The sequence below is a fragment of the Ambystoma mexicanum genome, chromosome 2q (genome assembly GCF_040938575.1).
Source record: "Ambystoma mexicanum isolate Mex_15411 chromosome 2q, UKY_AmexF1_1, whole genome shotgun sequence".
Lineage (NCBI taxonomy): Eukaryota > Metazoa > Chordata > Amphibia > Caudata > Ambystomatidae > Ambystoma > Ambystoma mexicanum.
The window spans coordinates 1,436,170,479-1,436,192,482 of NC_090924.1; the positions used below are offsets into that span (position 1 = coordinate 1,436,170,479).

Here is a 22,004-nt window from a genome sequence, read left to right on the forward strand (position 1 = left end):
CACTGGCACAGAAACCCTACAGCACTAAAAGAAAAGATTCAGGAAAAGAATTATATTAATCAGAACAATCTGTTAAGGCACAACACTGCCGAATAGCCATGGGACTTTATTTCAACTCTGAAGGCCCCATGTTAAAACCCTTTAGAATTTCCACTGTTCAGAAATACCTGGTGGCCGTGACCTAGACCCCTAGACATGGATGCCAATGTTTATGTTTGTAATGCGCCAGAGCCCACAGGCACCAAGGCGTACCGTTTCCATGTGTTAATATCCACACAAAAATATTGCCATACAAAAATATCACCATATTTTTGCAGCGATTTTAAGGCATGGAACCTGCGGGGGATACCCCCGCAACCACTGCTCCCAAAAAACCTCAAAATGATTCCCCCCAAAATATCGCCTATGGCTGTTCCAGACGAACATATATACAGCAATATTTTTGGTGGGGATAATATGTAGTGATACCGGCGCAACGTGTATAACAGACAGGGATGACTCACAATCTAAACGATCAGCAACGTCTTAAGACGTTTTCTAAAGGTGAAGCTGTTTTCTTCCATGCACATTTCCGCAGGGAGGTTATTCCAGATCAGTCCAGCCTGAACCATAAAAGAGTGCCCATTGCCTCTGACTCGTTTAAATCTAGGCTGAGTTAGACACATCAAATCCTTAGATCGAGTAACTCTAGCAGGCTTCTCCAGGCTCAGGTGCTGCTTCAGGTATTCTGCTTGGGAAATCTTCAGATAAAGCAACATTCGACCAGAGGACATTGGGCCTCATCACAAGTTTGTAAATCGGCCGAGATGTCACCAAAAGGAATTACTGTTATCTTCTCTCGATGGTGGTAGGTGGTGTTAGTCCATAGGACTCCATGGGATTACTGCTGATGGTAATTCTGCTGATTTTGCAGTTTTTTTCCTGAAAGGTAGCAGATTTAGCTCCAACTCTCCTCTCTGCCAAACTCTTAGTTGGACGGTGCAGTAATGCACCACTAACGGAATTACCATGCATTACCTCCAATTTTTACTACACCGCCCAACTTGTTTTGAGGCCATTTATGTGTTATGAATAGAATTACAGTTATAGCCAAACCCGTCTTTACAGAAATCAAGTAACTAAACTTGCCTTGAGCTAAATGGTTCTCCAAATGAAAGGATCATTTGCTGGGAGAGCACTCCTTAAAAATGTATTCCATATGGTGTTTGCCCATCCGCAGAATCTTCACATCCCCATGTGATGGAGAAGGCATCTAGAGATTTGGCTGAACCGATATCACCCTTGGAGCCTGTTTAGCCGGAGTTGTCCTGTACGAAGAAAGTTAATTGCAGGCAGTGTTTGTTCTCAGGGAGGCAGGATATAGGGAGAGTGAGGATTCTATGCTTCACCCTGCCCCGCAGAGTATTGCTGCAAAAGAGGGTACGCACACCTCAAAGAAGATGTCGTCATTTGATCTTAGCATGTGTCTGGAAGCCACCATTCCCCTGCTAGGATTCAGCAATAAAGACTAGAGGGGGTATCTGTACTTCTGCCCTCTTATATGGTTGGGGTAGAGGCACAGAGCACCTAAACCAAGGATCTCTATATGGTATCTATGGACGAGCAATTAAGTCTGAGACTCAAGGGAGGTGACGTAGGTTGGTTCTTAGGTACAGCGAGTCCCCAAACCCCCACAAAGGAATGTCCACACTATATTAGGTGATAACACAGCGTCTTTATATAAAATAAGGTTCAGATAAATATATGCATATAAATAATAACACTTTGTACTTTGGTTATACTATTCAAATAATGGCAAAATGATATAGACTCTATGTGGTACCTACCACACAATATAAAGATTCATAAAAAAATGCACCAACTGCTGACAGTCCTTAAAGAGCATTTGAATTACTAAGCAAGGGGTGACTTCATAGATTAGGTAAGAAAGGCAGGTTCTTTTCAGAACATAGGCAGTATATACTGTCTTTAGACTTAAATAGTGATACTGTGTGAGGATCACCCCACCTGTAAGGGAAAAATTAGGGTGTACCTAATCTTGTCTATTACAGCCCAGTCCAAAAATGTTCAATAATGTTCTGCTTTACTTCTACAGGTTCCACCACGCCAACCTATTTCAGAGGCTAACTTGTGTTGAATGCTTTTGTAAAAATTGTGCTCCTAATTTTGCTGCTAAACTACGATGGATTGCATCATTATAATTCTATTTCTACTTAATTCGGTTTTCGTGGATTCTGAAAAGTTCATGCTCTGATTTTAGAAGTTAGCTCTCTATCTTGTACTAGCAGTAGATAAGTATTAAGTGTTAAAGTTTACCGCCGCTGCCACATTTTATTATTTCTCAGGCATCTTGTGCACTGAGCTGGCAGGAAGGAACTACAATTCCCAGGAATTTTGTAGTTTCCTACCCTTTTAAAGACAACATCAGGTGCGCCGGCGCATTCAAGCCAGTTTGTGCCGGTTCGTGTTTAGGTGAGTGTTTCATTGACATCTTTCCTTCAGTTGTCTTTATTTTATTTTATTAATCTATCTCTGAGGTCTTTGTGCAAAACCATGCCTCAATGTGACCTAGTAGCTACTATCCAAAGAAATCGTCAGGCTCATCAAAGGCTGCGAGCTGAGGAAAATATGCAAGAAAATTATACAATACAAACGATTCAAAATCCAAGGCTCCAGTCCCTCCCTCTGTGCCTCTCATTCTCCAAACAAGACGATTAGTGCCAAAAACACTGCTATGAGTCCACTTACACAAGCTCCATTAACTAATACAACCAACCTTAGTCCTCAGGCTATTTCTTCCTGTGCTCACCCCCATTCAGTACTCCACTGAAATGTGGATTAATAAATACCCGGTCTCTGGTATTACATGCTGTGGAAATATCGGATTCCATCATGGAAAATAATTTTGATCTGCTGGTGCTTACCGAGACGTGGTTACACAAGGCAGCCCTCCACACAGTGGCCTTGGCTACTCCTGATGGCAATATATGACACCATGCAGATCGTAAAGTTTCCATGATTGTTAAACAAAACCTGAATTTATATATCTCCACCCCCCTCCCCTCGATTTAAGTGAAGATATGCTGCTAAAAATAAATACTGACTCAGTTCACTCACTGAGTGTTCTGATTTTGTATAGGCCTCCTAGGGACACGCCTCAATTCGAAGAGCAACTCTTAGCATTTATAGGAAGCACATCTAAAAGCACTACAGCTTTTATCATTCTTGGCGACTTTAATTTGTGGGCTAATAACCCAAAGGATTTTGAAGCTACATCTCCTCTACAAACTCTTAAGTCCGTGGGCTTTGATCAATATGTCGACACTCAACACATAAAGGCGGCTAAACCTTGGACTGGATCCTATCTAAGAACCAGTCGTTGACATTACGTTTGGTTGAAAGGTGCATTTGGTCAGATCATTTTCTTCTCTGTTTTGAAGTTCCCCTTCTCTCTCGCATTACTCCTAAATCAACAAGATCATTAGGCTCAGCTCGTAATCGCAAGAAAGTTACCCTTGAAGCTTTTGATTCAGTAGTAGTTCTATTGCTACCATCATTGGTAGAGAACCTACCTCTTGATGCGTTTATGCATTCTTTTAGGTCAGCTACTAATCAAACCTTTGACTTACTAGCCCCCCTTCGTCCAGTTAAACATAACAAAAGAGCCCTACATAATCAATGGTTCACCCCGGAAGTGTTCCTAGTTAGAGGGGTGAAACGGAAAGCAGACCATATTGGAGAAGTCATCCATCAGATGACTCCATTTTGGCTTATAAACAGGCCGCTTAAGGCTGCAGTGTTTAAGGCTAAAGAGCTTAATTTCAATGCTAGGATTGAAAGGGCTACATCTAAGCCAAAAGAACTCTTCCCAGTCTTTCAGGAATTAAAAGGGTCTACTGCTGAGCCCCCTCTTGCTATGGATGATGATTGGTGTCAGTGTATCCTTGATGGCTTCACTCAGAAGATCCTACAACCTCAGACATGTGTGTATTCAGAACCGGGTTAAGATGTCTCAGTATGTAAATGAAATGCCTACACCACCTCTCAAAGAATCTACACAGGGTACCAGTTTTTTTTCCTTTCATGAAGTTTCAGAAAGTGAGGTTTTAGAAATAATCCAGAAAATGAGAACCACATCTTGTAAAGGCAATATCTTCCCGACTACACTATTTAAAGACTTTGCGCCTCTACTGGCCCCATGGGTCACAAGGTGCATTAATTGCTCTTTTCAAGAGGCTCATGTCCCTGAGAATATTAAGGAGGGGTGGATAACTCCTCTACTGAAAAAGGAAAATCTTGACCCCTCAATTCCTGAAAACTACAGGCCTATTACAAATGTTCCTTGTATTCTAAAAATAATCAATAAGGTAGCATGCTCCCAATATAAATCTTTTGTGGAACTACAGGATATTCTAGCTAGGGATGGAACTGCAGGATATTCTAGCTAGGGATGGAACTACAGGATATTCTAGCTAGAGATGGAACTGCAGGATATTCTAGCTAGTAATGCAACTACAGGATATTCTAGCTAGAGATGGAACTGCAGGATATTCTAGCTAGGGATGGAACTGCAGGATATTCTAGCTAGGGATGGAACTGCAGGATATTCTAGCTAGGGATGGAACTACAGGATATTCTAGCTAGAGATGGAACTGCAGGATATTCTAGCTAGGGATGGAACTACAGGATATTCTAGCTAGAGATGGAACTGCAGGATATTCTAGCTAGGGATAGAACTGCAGGATATTCTAGCTAGGGATGGAACTGCAGGATATTCTAGCTAGGGAACAATCTGGGTTCCGGGTAAATCACGGAACAGAAATTGCTCTACTAGATTTAAAAACAAACATCTGAGAAATTATCGAAGAAGGGAACGTGGCATTTGTTCTGCTGTTGCATCTCTCATCGGCTTTCAACCTGGTTGATCATGACTTGCTGGCAGACAGGCTGAATCACGTAGGGAAATGTACTCAATCTGCGGTATCCTGGTTTAAATCCTTTCTTGGTCCAAGTACAGCTTGTGTGGTTGGAGGAGAGGCCCAATCCCAGAGTGTCCCTCAGGATCATGTCTATCCCCACTGCTCTTTAATATATATGTCAAATGCTTATGCGATCTTCTTATCTCGTTGGGAGTCAAGTTTGCAAACTATGCAGATGGTACCCAGATAATAGTTAAGCTTTCTGGGGTGTCTGAGGATGATGTAGAATGCGTTTACACAATCTTCAAAGCCATACAGAAGTGGATGGCCACGAATACCTTGGCCCTAAATGATTCAATGACTGAGTTACTTATTCTGGGAATACCACACAGATTGAAAAATGTAGACATACAATATAATGCCTTGTGATTAATGGGAATACTATCCCAGTATCTGACTCAGTCAAGAGACTGGAGTCTTTTTTGATTCTCATCTCTCCTTCAAAAAACATGTTTCCGGCTGTGGATGTCCCACGAAGGTGGAACTTGCTGTGGACTCCAAACAGGCCTAGCTGAAGAGGATAAGATCCTTGGGGACCTTTGATGCCTTTCAGTGGCAAAAGGTGCAGTGGCAGAAGTGGGTGTCAGGGTTGAGGATTTCATGGTCCTAAAAGGCAAACCCTCGGGACGTCTTCTTTGGTTTTTGGTGGCGGGAAACCTACCGGCAGACCTTCCTCTGCACACAGCAAATTGGGATCTTCTTCAGTGGGAAAAAGTGGTCAGATGTCATGCCAGGGATATCCCTTGAAAGATTTTTGATCAGGTGTAAATTTAACAGATCTAGGTGTCAAGCAGCAGTATGCCATGGTTCCCCCTCTTCTGGGCGAAACGTAGCGATCTGGCTTCCAGCGGTCACAAACATTCCTCCGGACCCTGGGTGACACAGCTGGACTTCTTTGGATTGAGATGTCAAAGCACTCCTCTTCTGGACTCATGAAGACCCCTTCTCTGGATTGGCAAGCACACAAGACTGGCTTCCAGGGTATTTCTGGTGAAAAGTAGCAGGTGCACGATAGTCCTTCATAGCTCGGAAAGATGTCATCTATCAAGGTTCTCTCTTGGATTAGTCCTTAGAAGAACACAGCAGCTTTAAGATTACTTGAAGAAATGCACCAGCAGACTTCTTCCTTCGGCTGGGCTCCGGGGAACAGCTTAATCTGGCTTCAGCTTCGACTTCAACTTCTGAACTTAGCTTCTGAACAGATTGGTGAGGGAGAGGTCCCTAGTTATGCACAATTGTTCCCCATTCACTCAGGCTGAGCCAGGTTCAGTCAGCCAATCATACAAGAGTGCATTCATGCAGGCAGTCAGCCAATCAGGCTCACCAGAATTTAGGCTATTCACCCAAACCAGACACCCATCACACAGAATGTGGGTTGGAGTAAGAACCCAGCCTTTCAGAACACTATACTGCATTCACCCCAGTTTCAGTCAGGGCTGACCCATGCATTGTGTCACACAATCCAAAATCAGACACCCACAACACAGAATGCGAGTTGACTTCAGACTCCATTCGTACAGGATCCACCCCAAGGGTGTACACACAACACACATCCCCTGGGAAGGCTGCAGTCAGTCTTACAAGAGGCAGCCCCAAAGACATATATGTATCTTCCATATAACAGCCAGTCAGGGAGAAGGGACAGAGTCAGGGCTTCCTAGCACGTTGAGAAACAAGGTGTAAAGGCAATAGAAACCAAGAGGCTACAATGGTCATCTTGCTTTTGTCCTGCAATCCACTGATTCCTATGGCAGGATCAGGTAGCCCCAAAAAAGGAGGACACTAAGAGCCACTGTCAAGTCAGTATGTAGCTGCCACCAGCCCATACCCTGCTCTGTGGGAAACATACAAGTGCCTGAAAACAAACACAAGGGGTACAAGGGTATGCCCCTCCCATGGGAGCCATGAGGGTATCCCATGGGTGTTGTTGACCAAAACAGAAAATGTGAAGAGCTGCACTGCCAGAGGTCCAGGCTGGACCTCAGAGGCAGACATCATACAGAAAACACACACACAGAAGTGGTAGGACAAGGACTGGGCAGCATTTCCATCACACTCAGCATACCTCAGCCTGCTCTTGCTCTGTGTGGTTCTCTGGAGGAAACACCCAGCATACTGGGCTATCATTGCGGGGTACACCGATGCCATGCACCACACCACAATTGTTGCTTATTCCATCAGAGCACTATCCAACATGGATGTAGTATGCTCACAGCCAAAAAGAGAATTAGCACCAGTGTGGACATTTCTATCACTTTCTCATGGGAAAACGATTTACGCTAATGACTGACCACCAAGCTCTGCCATCTCTGTTCGGGATGTTAAAAATGAAAATTCCCCCTGCATTGTAAGGTGGGGAAAGAGAGTGAAAGATTATTACTGTTCAATAATCCACAGGCCCAGGAAAGACCTCAACCAAGCAAACCATATTTCATGTTACCCTTTACCTTGCCAAATCAACAGCGCCATCAACAAAGGGGATAAATATATCAACTACACGACAGCAAATAGACTACTACCAACAATATGAGCTGACGCCATAACTACCACTACCCAAAACAACTCCACGATCCTAGTGGCTATAGGACGCACAAGAGATAACAAATGGAAGGAATTTAAAACTTGATCATCGGAAAGTGGAGAGAAAGTGATCTGAGATGCCTGCGGGTAAGCAGTTTCTCTTCTGTGTCTACTTTCCAAAGGCATGGCTATTAACATGGTTCTGGCAGCTGAACATTTAAAATCTCCATTCCACTGCAGAATGCAGAGCAGAAAGTGGAGAGAAAGTGATCAGCGGTGCTTATGGGGAAGCAGTTTCTATTCTTTGTCTACTCTCCAAGGGCATGGCTACTGACACGGTTCTGGCAGCTGAACACTTAAAAGCTCCTTTCCGCGCGGAACGCGGAGCAGAAAGTGGAGAGAAAGTGATCTGCGGCGCCTGCGCGGAAGCAGTTTCACTTCTGTGTCTACTTTCCAAAGGTGTGGCTACTGACACGGTTCTGGCAGCTGAACACTTAAAATCTCCATTCCGCCGCGAAACGCAGAGCGGAAAGTGGAGAGAAAGTGATCTGCGGTGCCTGCGCGGAAGCAGTTTCTCTTCTGTGTCTACTTTCCAAAGGCGTGGCTACTGACATGGTTCTGGCAGTTGAACACTTAAAATCTCCATTCTGCCGCGGAACGCGGAGCGGAAAGTGCAGAGAAAGTGATCTCCAGTGCCCGCGGTGAAGCAGTTTCTCTTCGGTGTCTACTTTCCAAAGGCGTGGCTACTGACCCGGTTCTGGCAGCTGACAACTTAAAATCTCCATTCCGCCGTGGAACGCGAAGTGGAAAGTGGAGAGAAAGTGATCTGTGGTGACCGCGAGGAAGCAATTTGTCTTCTGTGTCTACTTTCCAAAGGCATGGATACTGACACAGTTCTGGCAGCTGAACACTGAAAATCTCCATTCCGCCACGGAACGCGGAGCAGAAAGTGGAGAGAAAGTGATCTGCGGTGCCTGTGGGGAAGCAGTTTCTCTTCTGTGTCTACTTTCCAAAGGCGTAGCTACTGACACGGTTCTGGCAGCTGAACACTTACGCAATGGAACGCGGAGCAGAAAGTGGAGAGAAAGTGATCTGCAGTAATCTCGGGACTCGAGGGAGCCGAGAGCTGCGGATCTCTGCACTACGTCCATTCCCACAAGTTGGATGTTCCGTTACACAGAAGGCTTTGATCGGCTGCCTGCCAGTCTGAACATGGATTCCGGAGTTCCATCCAGAATCAATAAACGGAGTGACGAGGGAGAAGGGCGATGTCTGAGAAGCCTCCGAATGCCTCAAAATAGCTCCTTGCCAGAGAAAGGACCTAAACTTCCAAAGGCCGTGCCTAGAACCACTGACACCTCGTCAACCTCGATGCAGCCTCAATGAACCCAGGTCTTGACGCCTGAGATAGATGTCGACACAGAACTCCAGCAAACAGGTAAGGAGGAGGGGGTCGTGGGGAATCAGGGACATAATATCTGCAAATTAGTACCTGCATTGAAACTCCCAAGAGAAACTCAGAAAGTGTACACAGACAGTAATGTTAACTGCGACCTCTCAGATCTGAGTCCCTGTTCAGTGCTCGACGCGACTCCATCCGGCAAACTGAATTCACTCATTAGTGAATGGAGCGAAGAACATATCAAAGAGCCAGATAACACCCCTCTCAAGCCCTTATACGGGGAATCCAGAGTAGGGAAGAAGGGTCCAAAATTAAACCAGAGCCTTAAATCAAGTGGGGGAAACATCATTACAACAGCAACACCTAGCCCTTTCCGGAATTTCGCACTATGGGCCGGGGCCACGTCAAACGAAAACCCCGACCAACACAGAAAGGGCAGACAGAACTTTAAATCACCATTTCTCCCCCGTGTTCAACACGCACGCCTCCTTAACGCAAAAAGACCTGTCTATCCAAAAAGAGAAAGAAAAAAACGCCCTGGCACTATACAGTGAATAAGCTGGGAAATCGGCATACACCAAACGGCGAAAAGGAAACAGCAGGTGAAGTGAAATTACACCCAAGAAAAAAAAGTGGGATCAAAACGAAAAGCTTTCCGACACCATTGATTTCAAATGCTCTAAATAACTTTTTCAAAAAGCAGTGCAAGGGAAAATTAGATTCATCAGTAGAACTTTCAGATGCTGAAATCTTGGAGGCATTACAAGACTTACCAACAACAAAATCGCAGAAAGTAGAACCACAAATTTTGAAGAACGACCAAACACCTGCACAGCCCCGCCCCCTTCTTCCTCTGATGTGGCTGTTAGACCTGTTGAGAGAAAACCTAACAAGTCCTAAATCCACTACGAAAAGGATCGTGGGTGAGCTTGAGTCTCAGCTCGAAGCAAGTCTTTCGATAGCGCCTTTGAGGGGAGACCTACCACACCAAGATGCGCAGCAACACACTCCTCTTCTGTCTCCAAAAGTCGACCTGAAGAAAGCAACAGATCTGAAGGAAGGTAAAGGACCGATGTCGCTGCCATCATAAACCAACAATACACCAACGATACACATAACTCAGCACCACAGCTGCCTGTAGAGACCAGCAAAAATCTTTACCAACGGAAGGTGACATGTCACTTGAAGATGCAGCAACAGGACCAAACATCCAAGCAAAACAACACTGGTTGTGGATAGACCAACAGGCCGAGACTCGCCAGCCATTACTTTAAGCCCAACATGCCGTTGGAACGCATTGCACCATACCCCAAAAACTAACTGCAGGCTGAGTGACCTTCCTTGCCTACTGCCAGAGATACTCTAACAAAGAAGCCCGATCTGATGACAATAATGTCAACGGTAACAAATGCGTTGGCTCCATTTAGTAAGCTGTATAAAGCAGTAAATGACTCCTTGAAAGATCAGACAACCATGATTGCGATGATGCACTCAAAGCTTATTTTTTTAGAAGGCTACATCACCGCAATGGATCAAAAATCCGCGGAGAATGAGGTGTCACTGGAACAAAAAAAATGTTTACCTAAAGAACACTCAGAACGCACGATCACCAACCCCACGAGAAACTCTCCTTCTATTAGAGACCAACGTCCAAACTCCACCGAGACAACCTGAGACAAGCTCAGCCCTGTTCAACCCGATTACAAAAGCTACTCAATGCAACTTGAACTCAGCGGTAAATCAACCTCGTGGCCATACGATCTCGACGATCGCAAAAAATCAGATCCATCACAATACGATGCCATCCTTGAATAAATCTACTGTGACAGCGCTAAACCAAAGTCAAGAACTTGAGCCATCAAAGCCCTCTAATCCCAAAACAAGATCCAAAGAGCTCACCGACCGGACGGCAGGGTTTTCAATCTTTGAAAATATGAAAACAAAACAAAACCAGCCAGCACCAAAAAGAGACAAGTGACACTTCACCTAACCACTAAGGTCTCCACAGGAGCAGAAAAGAGCATGCCTGTGCAAATTAACAGAACTCCGGAAGACAAAAAAGTACCGGAGACACCGCGAACACCTAAGAATAAATCAAACTCGGGGCCTGACGTGATACACCTGGTGAAATCACCAATTACAAACAACGATTTCTTGACTGACCAAGACCTGATGGACTTAACCGTCCACACAGCTTCAGACCAAAACTTGCAGGAAGCCGAATCGCCCTCCCCTAGGTCGAAAGACTCAAACAACCCAATTCAGGACGTGAAAGATACACGTCGCAAACCAGAAGGTATACCTAAAGAAAATCAAAATGACCCTGGCACTTTCAATAAAACAAAAGGCAAAGCTCCAGACCCCCGAGTGATCAGACCCTCAGCTCTATATCAACCCTCGCGCTCCCGAGAAAATATAGCTGCTGAGAAAAAGCAGAGTGGTTCTCGTTGATCACGAAAGAGCTGGACAGGTGAACATAAGGCGAGTCCGTACATCGACCTAGCAGACTGTGACCGACCTAAGACTCATCAAAATCGAGCGTAGGTCTCTGACCAGCGACCATCCCACTCTGAATCAACAACTGATACTAGCAGCCCAAAAGAGATGAGAATCTTTAAACTAGAACAAGCTTTGGCCCTAAAGGAAGACTTGATCTTAAACAGAAGAACAGTCTTACACTTACTCTCGAAAGTAAGTAAACTGAGAACTTTGAAAACAGAAGATTTCATCTTGATAGAACCCTATCATCGAGAGCAGAAAGCAAAGGCATACCTACATATTCAAGCTCGAGCAGTCCAACTTCTTCAACCAGGCGTTTATAACGATCTCCAGAAAATGGGTCTCCGGCTCACAGAAATTGAAAATTCCCACTCCAAGAATTCAACTAGACTGAATGAAAGAGAGACCGGGAACAGAAACTATCGATATATCTCCAAAACGGAAGAACTCTACAAGAATTTGAGATGGGGGAGGTACCCGCAACCATCTCCAGACCAAAAGCTTAGGTCGCCCTACCGCAAGTCGCATAGACCAGACCAAAGTAAGTGCACTAGAACGCAAGCAACAACCAACAACTCTGAACTCAGACACCCTCACTCTACAAACAGAAAACTGAGGAAGCCTGATTGAACTCCTGAAGATAGGGCACCACGAAGAAACTTTTGTGAGAAATACAGAGAGAATACAAACAAATAATCCACAAAAGTAATCCAACGAAAAAGGTCAACTTTCCAAGCCGAAGAAAAAGACTATGGGCATGGCTCCCGAAAGCTCTTGAAACGAAGATCAAGAGATAGCAACCATCGACCCCAACGCCAGGTAGTTGGGACAAATCTTTGAACACTCCAGACCCTCCAAGACCATCAACCGTGAAAATGGGATCATGGAACACCAGAGGCCATAAGCATCTAACACAACCTGGAGACACAGATTTATGCATTGACGACATCATATGTCTCCAAGAGACCTAGGTAGAAGAAAAACCGGCTCTGGACGGTTATACAGTAATTACTGCACAAGCTACAAAAGGTCTGCTAGGCAGACTATCGTTAGGCCTTTTAATGGCAGTACGAGGCGGGTCAGGAGTTAACATTATAAAAGAAATATCCGAGTCCTATGGTCAACTGGTCGCTCTTCTAACCTGGGATAAATACTAAACTCTGAATCTTAAACCAGAATATATATGGCTAGCCGTAATTACTCTCTACTGGAACCCACAGAGAACAAAGACCGCAGCCTTTTGCGCAAACGTGGCAGAAGTGATCAACGAGCTACTGGTGGACCAGCAGTTATCAAACATCATTATCTGCAGAGACTTGTACACGAGATGTTTAAAACCTCGAGAAACGACAAAGATGGACACTCACAGGTTACTGGCCGACGAGAGAGGTGCAGCATGGTCAGAGCTGATGAACCCAAGGAACTTTCATAACGCCACATCCATCCGTACCACAGCTCCCTCGATCCCGACATGGGAAAGAGATACCTCTTCAGCGACCCTGGACTACATCTTTATTTCGTATGCCCTACTACCTCTAATCTCTACCTTTGAGGTGCCTAGAATAGACAAAAGTGATCACAACTTATTGGCTATGAGCTGGAACGCAAGTCGCATCCAAAATCTTTTCTGGAAGCCGAGTGTCAAACCAAACCAGCAACAAACTCGACTACGGCTGACACCACACAACATAGTCGATTTAGCAAGAAAATACAGCCAATTCGTCACAACCAACAAACCCACCGGAATAACTCCTACAGTGGATTACCAACCTTTTCTACTTAAATATAGATCGAACCTTATTTCAAGACTGAGAGAGGGAATTCACAGCTACAATAAAACCCTGGTTGACCAAAGGCGCAAAATGAGAAAACTCGAAAGGGCCACAACAAAACACAACTCGCCTGAAGCAAGAGCGACCCTAATGATAGAGATCAAGAAGTATAAAACATGGCTTAAGACCTATCAAATTAGTCTTTACCAGAGAGATTCTGAACACATGCTTCAGATAGTCAGTGGGAAAAAAACAAAGGATTTTGGACGTTAATCAGACCTTCAGACACTCGAACAAGTGAGATCCTTACAAATTCAGTTAACGAAGCAAAATGGGTGACCCACTAAAAAACGCTCTTGGCTCCAGTAGAAGGATTCACGCAATTTCAACAAAAAGAGCTGTTCAGCCCCCTGGGAAGATCTAGCCGATAAAGACCACATAATAAGAGTGATTAAGAAACTGAAATCGTTAAGAGCGCCAGGACCCGATGGTCTAACAAACATAGACCTAAAAAAGCACCCGGAAGAGTGGACATCACTCATTAGCCAGATCTTCTCTCGATGCAAAGACTCGAAATCTATCCCAGCATCATGGACCACAGCGGTAGTTGTTCCTATTTTCAAGAAAGGAAATAGAGAAGACCCAAGCAACTACTGCCCGATAGCCTAGTTAGACATCATTGGCAAGATCTTTGCATCACTTCTTCTGGTAAGATTCCAAGAATGGGCTAAGTCCTCCCCTTGCGCGTACCCCTTCCAAATGGGCTTTTGAAAAACAAGAAAACCTCTGTGAACATTATGCTATTAAACCTCATTAAAAGCAGGGTTAGAGCCGGTGCACCCAAAGTGTTTTTAGCCTTCGTTGATCTCACCCAGACCTTTTACCGAGTGGACCGGGACAAACTTTGGGAGAAACTAGTAGCTTGGCACTGTCCTTTGCCTATTCTGGGTCCCCTAATGGCCTTACATACTGATACTAAATGCGAGTGTGTCTGAAGTTGCCAAGGCCGTCTCTCAGCTGAAATCCCCTCAAACAGAGGTGTCAAACATGGCTGCCCTTTGGCCCCAGCACTTTATATCACTTTTCTGAGAGACTACAAGGATGCTGCAACCACGGTTTGTGCTTTCCCGCCCAAAATCAGAAACACAACGGTCTCTGGATTACTCTACGCCGACGACTTTATACTAATGGATCAAACACCCGTCGGCCTCCAAAGACAGCTAAACAACTTGATGGCATACATTGATCAGAACAACCTTGAAATCAACAAAAACAAGACCAAAATCCTGACACTGGTGAAAAAAGTAAAATAAAGTGTGAAACCTAGCTTGTCTTTGGGAGGAACTAAAATTGGGCGTAACAATCGACTGCTCAAAAACCGATGTGCAAATGCAACAAGTCCTGTGGGCAAAAATGTGCAACTTAACCGCGCAAACTAGAGTAATAGACAGAAAATATGGAAGGTTCTCCTTTCTGCCGGCCATCTAATTCTATACATCAAAAGTGATCCCTTCCATCATCTACGGGATGGGTGCCAGCCCTGCCATCACCGCCACGATATGGCCTAATCTGGCCTGTGGCGATCCATGCTGGGCGTGGTAAAGTCAACATCAATCGCAGCTATTCGTCGAGAATTAGGTCTGCTTTCTCTATCAGCAATGATAGAACACAACAGCATACAGCTGTTCAGAAAGATTTTGAGGCCAGACAGCCCAAAAGTGTACCAAGTAATCGCTGAAAAGGCCTCAAAAGGTACATGCAATATGTTAAATTCCTGGCTGGAAAAGAAAAAAAAGCCCAGCTAAACTACTTATTAGCATGTACAGAAGAAATCCTATCACTAATCCCCAGAGAGTAAAAAAGAAAATGGAAGATCAAGACTGGATCAATAAATACATTGGACAAAGAAGCCAATAACAAACTGTTGAGGTATCTACCACAAACATCTAGAAAAAGGAACAGAGACGTTGGAATACGTGAAAATATTCCCAGACAAAAAAGAGGAATATTTATGAGAGCACGGTTAAACCTTCTCTTGACCTGCGAAATTCTTGAAATAAGGTCACTGTCAACCACTAATAAATGCAGACTTTGCACACAAGATAACCAGCCAGAAACTGGAAGACACCTGTTGACGTCGTGTCTAACCACACGAGACGCCAGAAAAACATATCTTTTACCCTTGTTTTCGGACCATGGCCTTCGGGAAGAAGACGTCTGGTGGGCACATCTCATTTCAGGTGAAAGGACCAGATGGACCATCACTGCAGCAAAGAATTTAAAACTTGCAATGGAAAAAATTGAAAACGTAGAAAGTCACGAGAAAGATTATGCAGTTTGAATTAAGTCAGCAGTTCTTGTAAAAGCCTGATCTAGCTCTATGCAAGTAATGAATACATTTTTTTTTTTTTAAAAAAACTTGACCATCACATCAACAGGAGCAGTCATCAATGACTTAACATGCCTTGCAGCTATACATGCAGAACCAGCCATTTTCAATATCTCCCTGCTATTACGAGGAACCAACTCATCATCCCCAAAAGTCTGAGGATGGTCATCGAGATGGCACACCAAGGCCATCAAGACATTGTAAATACAAAACAACACCCTCAAAGTCAAGTTTTATTTTCTCATATAGATGATGCTGGGGAGAAGGCAATGAAATATAGTGAAGCATGCCAACTTACTTTGAGAGCAAGCCCTCCATTTCTTCAACAAATTGAAGAAGACACCAAAGAATGTATGTCACACCGCTACTGTCGATTGCTATGGCCCAACCCAAGGAGAACTGTGTATATCAAGTTGCAATTGCTGAGTACTGTAACGCTCACCTGGCTCCCACGGAGGCTCTGGTCTGGTTTGGGTTGCTGTGGCCTCTTCAAGCGAGATGCGCAGAATTCGGACCACCGATTGAACAGGACCCCCAAATCTTGCTTGTCTGGCCCGTAGGAATATCCTTCTGCAGACGAGAAAGGGGATTAACTGTCTGCTGAATAATGTGCTTGCTCCCCCATTTCCCCCTTCGTTCTCCTCTGACTTCCTCCAAAACCCCCGGTTTACGCTCACCTTATGGTTTGGAAGGATGAACTCTCCATCCTGCTTCTGGTGCAGGGGCGCGCGTTCGTCCAGTTACTTCACTGGTTTTCAGAATGGCGCTGGAAAATCCACTTGACTTTACAGAGCGATACGCCGTAAGTATGAAGATGCAAAAGTTCAAGTGTGAGCCTCCTTTTATGTTGTCTTTTTCTGTCCTTTATTTCAGGAGCAGAACAAAGGCGATGCGTTGAAGGGTTAAATTGCCGGGGTAAAATCAGGTGAGTCAGTGATGAGGGCGACCCCTCTAAATGTCTTTATAATTCCCCAGTAATGTCTTTTATCCTTTCCCCATAGGGGCCGGGGTACGGTACCTGCAAGAGATGTGGCGCCGACCCGAGATGTGGAATGGCTCACCAAGAATAGCCGGTAAGTAATATGGCTGAAAATCCGGCTTTCCTCTTGTGTTCCCTTGCTCACCCCTTTTGTCTCTTCTTCTCTCCTTAGGTGCGGTGCAGAGATGTGGCGACCGGCACTGAGAGCCGCGATGGAGCCGGGCGGCGTCTCGGGAACAGGTGAGTGAAGCGCAGCGCTGCAGCGAGCAACGCGGTGCTTTTAAATGGAAGCCTTCCTTCAGGAATGCTGCCGTGAAGATTCCGGATGCAGGTAAGAAGGTTGAAATAGTTCTTTGTATTCACCTTTCTCTTCTCTTATTCCCTTACAGGTGTTCCAGGTTCGAGGCGGGCGTGGCTGGAGTCCAGGTGCAGGAGCAGACACGGTGAGCGTTCAGCTGCTGGGATGCAGAACAACGCGAAGCACGTGTGGCTGTCCAGGTGTGGCTTAAATAGCCTTGGAAGAAGTTCCAGGTGAGTATTCTTCCACAGCCCCACCCAAGTAACAAAATAGTTCCTTCAGAAAAATAGTCCCTCCTAAACTCATTTGGCTTGGTTCTTCATGCAGCATGGTCTGCATCAGGTGAGTGTGCAGCATGGTCTGCTTCAGGTAAGTGCACCAAACACTTCCCTTTATGAGCCTGGCGCCTATGGCGCCAGGATTGATGTCCAACATGAGCCTGGCGCCAACAGCGCCAGGACAGAGTCCAAAGAGCCACTATTAAGGACCGCTGGGCTTTTACCCGGGGGCGTGATGCCTGCTCCCGGGGGTGCTGGGCCTGGCCTGGTGCTCCGGGGGTAGGCATCATGACAAGTACTGATGATTCCCAATCACACAAATCACCCCCCCTCCGCCCCACGAACGTGAACACTGGACCCAACATGTACCAAAGCATTCAGGGTATGGGACAACCCTGCGGTGGTGAAATTCCAATTCCCCACTGCTCAATGGTCAAGACTTCAGAAGACGGCTGTCCATCTAGCTCTCCCTTTGTGGCAGAATGATTTATGGTCACAATAAAGAAGACAGCATAAAAGGCTGAACACACATCTCTCTTAAGCGGCCTTTCTGCAGGATGCTCTGACATTATCCTGTGCTGCCCCATGAAACCACAGGCACGACTCAATCTGACCTGTTGATGTTGCGACCATTGATGACACGTCTCCCCAGAGAACCCGTCTCGAGGAATGAGCGGCTTATGGAAGTCAGGGACAGAGATACCAGGACTAAACAAAATACCAAAGAGACATCGGACAAAGCGAGACCTGCAAAAGCTAAGGATTAAGGAAATAGGAGAAGTAGTATTGGTTTAAGCGATAAAGGCAGATTCCAGGTTGATACTGAGTAGTCACTCAGGAGCGATCCATGGTTATAGCCGCCTCAGCCCACAAGCAAGTAACAAGAAATGCATCATTTTTCTCAATTTCTGGAGATGAGACTGAGAAGGAACACCCAAGATGGGAAGACAATCATCAGAGGAACTCAGTGACAATACCCAGGAAGGCCACTCTGGATCAAGCCCAGAGGGATCTGGAATTCCACCTGTTGAAGACAGAAGCCAAGAGAAATCCCCAGGTGCCAACCTAAAGAGAACAATCAGACGACCACGCATACTGGTAGCTCTATTAAGATAAGTGGCAGAAGATGTTGTGTCATCACTCCGCCTCCGTAGTGGGGGCCAAGCGGGATGACGTAGTTCCGGTTGGGAAGGGGAGGGGCCAGAAAAAGGGTGGAGACCTGTAGTCAGGACACTCCCTTAGAGAAAGCAGATGATGGAAGTTGCATGGTTAGTGATGGGGAAAACGAAAGGAAAATAAAGTAGTCTGCACAGCACAGCGCCACCCGTGTCAGCCACCACCATGCTACTCCTTGGGGGCACAACAGTACCTGGGAGTCCACAAGTAAATGCTGTGGGAATAACTGGAGGTCATAAACAGTATAGAAATATTCTTTTCATAGCTTCTAAAAATTGTTGATATCCATTACAAATTTCTTACAAAATGATGGTTGGTATTACAGTCCCTGCTTGAAACAAGTGCGATATTGTGGCATTACTGTGCCCATGGTCTGAAAGTCAAGTACTTAACGTGGTCCCATTGCAACTGCCTAAGTGCCCACTATGCATACATTGTGACTGCCCAAGTGTTCACTGTGCCCATACTGACTTCCCGAGTGCTCACTGTGACCACATAATGGCTGCCCAAATGCTGACTGTGCTCACACTGTGACTGTATAAGTACTAACCATGCCCACACAGACACTGCCAAAGTACTCACCGTGGCCACTGCCCAAGGACTCACCGCACGCAGACTGACTGCAGAAGTGCTCAATGTGCCCACACTGACATAGTAAGACTGGCCAGACACTCACTGTGCCCACAATGACTGCAAAAGTGCACATTGTGCCCACACAGTGGCTGCCCAAGTACTCACTGTGCCCACACCGACTGCCCAAGTGCTCACTGTACCCACACAATGACTACACAAGTACTCACCATACCCACACGCATTGACTACCCAAATACTCACTGTGCCAATACAGTGACTGCCCAAGTACTAACCATGCCACACAGAGACTGGCCAAGCACACACTGTACCCACACTGACTGCAAAAGTGCACATTGTGCCCACACCGTGGCTGCCCAAGTACTCACTGTGCCCACACCGACTGCCAAAGTGCTCACTGTACCCACACGATGACTACCCAAGTACTCACCATACCCACACGCAGTGAGTACCCAAATACTCAGTGTGCCAACACAGTGACTGCCCAAGTACTAGCCATGCCACACAGAGACTGGCCAAGCACTCACTGTGCCCACACTGACTGCAAAAGTGCACATTGTGCCCACACCGTGGCTGCCCAAGTGCTAGCCATGCCACACAGAGACTGCCCAAGTACTCACTGTGGCCACTGGCCAAGGGCTCACCGCACGCACAATGACTGCAGAAGTGCTCAATATGCCACACAGAGACTGCCGAGGTGCTCACTGTGCCCACACTGACTGCAGAAGTGCTCACTGTGCCCACATTGTGACTATCCCAGTACTCACTGTGCATGACATTGGAGGCATAGAAGTCCGGGTCGTGTGGATCGACGCTGTCTGGGCTGCGGCAGTGGAGCTGGATGTTCTCCTCCAGGTACCAACTCAGGTTCTCATCAAAGACCGAGAACAGCAAGAACCGCTCCTTGTCTGAAATCAGCTGCAGAGCAAAGTGGAGCAGATTAGGTTCTGTGCAGAGAAACTGCGAGCCAGAGGCAGATGTGGACAAGGCCTCAATGTAGCAGCAGATGGAAGGAAGTGCGGAGAGGAGGCAGGCATGGGGGAGAAATGGAAGGAGGGAGGGGAGAAGGAAGGAAAGTAGGAAGGGAAAAGAGATGGAAGAACGGAAACATCTTTTATACTTCTATTCCCTCTACAGTTGAACAATGCTTACTGGTCCCTGTCACATAACAGAGAAAGGTCCATGTAGCATTGCTTCTGTATTTTCCATGCCTCGCCCCGCCCCTATTTTGCAACACCCGTGCTTTGTGGGAGTCCTGACCCCTGTAAGCAGGATTAACGAGTCCCACAAACTACACCTCGTCTCCGACTTATGTTACCACTCACTGGCCAAACTACATAACTTCCAAACCCTCACCTGCGGTAACTCCACTGCATACATGCCAACTGTTGTATCCTTAATAAGTCTGCAGCTTGCTTGAAGTGGGAGCATAAGAACCAATAAATAACATTAAACTGAGTCCATGTAATGTCCATGGGCTAGGGGTGGAGGTCCTAGGTGTCCACGGCGGCTCTCGTGACTCTGTGGCAGTCTTATCACTGAAATCGGGAGGAGCGTGACCTGCTCTGAGATGTTGGTGCTGTAAATTGTCCAGTTGCCGCTTCGCGCGACTCTCTGCAGCTCCGGGCGAGATCTCGCGAGACTTCGCCCGTGCAGTGTCTTGCGAGTTCCCTACACACCGCTCTTTGGTACAACAACAAAGTTTATTCCATAATAAAGTCATCATACTTCATCAGTCTTCTGTGCTCTCTTCTCGGACGACCTTCCTTCGTACAGCCAATGTCTGGAGCTTGCATTGGTTCGTGAGACGCCCCCGGCGTCTCTCTTTCCATCTCACTTTACAAGACCTCCCTTGCCGAGGCCTCTAGTTCTCGCTTTCTCGTGGCATCACTGGGCTTTTGCAAGGGGTGAACTCATCTTGTGTTCTCTCCGTTGTTCGATGCTTCTCAAACGTTGTCTCACGTTCCATGTTCCACATGCAGCCATCCTCTGTGCGAACGTGATTGGTTCATCTGTGTATGACTTTTATGGGTTGGCTGAACATTGACCCTGTCATTTGGTCTTTACATGTGAGCTGTATTTTGATTTAGTCACCTTCCTTGACTTCACGACTTTGGGTCGCTCTTCTCCAGTCATTCCATTTCTTCATGTGTGCTGTGCTATTTTTCCAACATCCACACGACTTCTTCCATGTTCACTACTTCATCTTCTTTTACTCTGGTCAATCATGGTGGGACCAGTGTGGATGCCCCCTCAGCATGCGGAACTGCGACACTTGGGTGACGCCAGTGGGGGTTAATCTGTGGGCCGCTAAGGCCTCCTTGACTTTTTTAAAGGGATCCATGCAACAAGCGGTTGCTAGCTGGATTGCCCCTTTGATACGCCTATTTGCCCTCTCAACTCTCCTTTGGCCTGGGGGATGGGGGATCCAACGCAGCCTTTCTCTGCCTTATGTTATTTCTCTGCAGGAATGACTCCATTTCCCGTGATACAAGTTGCACCCCATTGTCTCTAACTATGTGTTTGGGGAGGCCTTCTCTGACAGTGGCAGTGGTAATGTTGGGGACAAATTCAGCTTCTACACATTTTGACAGGTAGTCTACCATCACTATGCCATAACGATGCTTAGAGCCATTGTCTCCAATGGTCCAATGAAATCCAACCCCACTTTGTGCCATACTGCTTGGGAGATTTCCGAGGGAATCATCTGGGCTTGTCTGGTCTTCAAGCGTTTGTCGCTGTTGAGGCATTCGTAACACCTCTCAATCATGGAGCGTATGTCTTGGTCCATGGCAGGCCATCAGTCCGCCTCTCTCACACGTCGCCATGTCATGGTGTTTCCTAAGTGCCCTGAGTGGGCTCTGCACAGGATGACTCTTCTCATTCCCACTGGTGATATACTTGGTCAACCTTGATGATCAACCCTTCTGCCTCCGATATTTATTCGGACACCTTCCAGTACGGCCTCATTCCTTCCGGTATGGCTCTTTCTTGTGGCCACCCACTCCTGACCCACACTCTAAGTCTCACCGTGGTGGGGTCTTTACTGTCCTCCTCGTTCCAGTGTTCTTCACCCAACTCTAGGAACTCCAGATCCCTGAAGTCTTAGATGGACGCGATG

At 46.1% G+C, this 22,004-nt stretch overlaps 1 protein-coding gene across 1 annotated transcript in view; it reads right to left on the reverse strand.

Annotated features, from left to right (window-relative positions):
* Positions 1–22,004, reverse strand: part of F8 (coagulation factor VIII) — a 906,500-nt gene that overhangs the window by 191,789 nt on the left and 692,707 nt on the right. Inside the window, exon 12 of the mRNA XM_069648978.1 lies at positions 19,651–19,801. Coding sequence (XP_069505079.1) covers positions 19,651–19,801 — 151 coding nt within the window. The remainder of the gene's footprint in view (positions 1–19,650; positions 19,802–22,004) is intronic.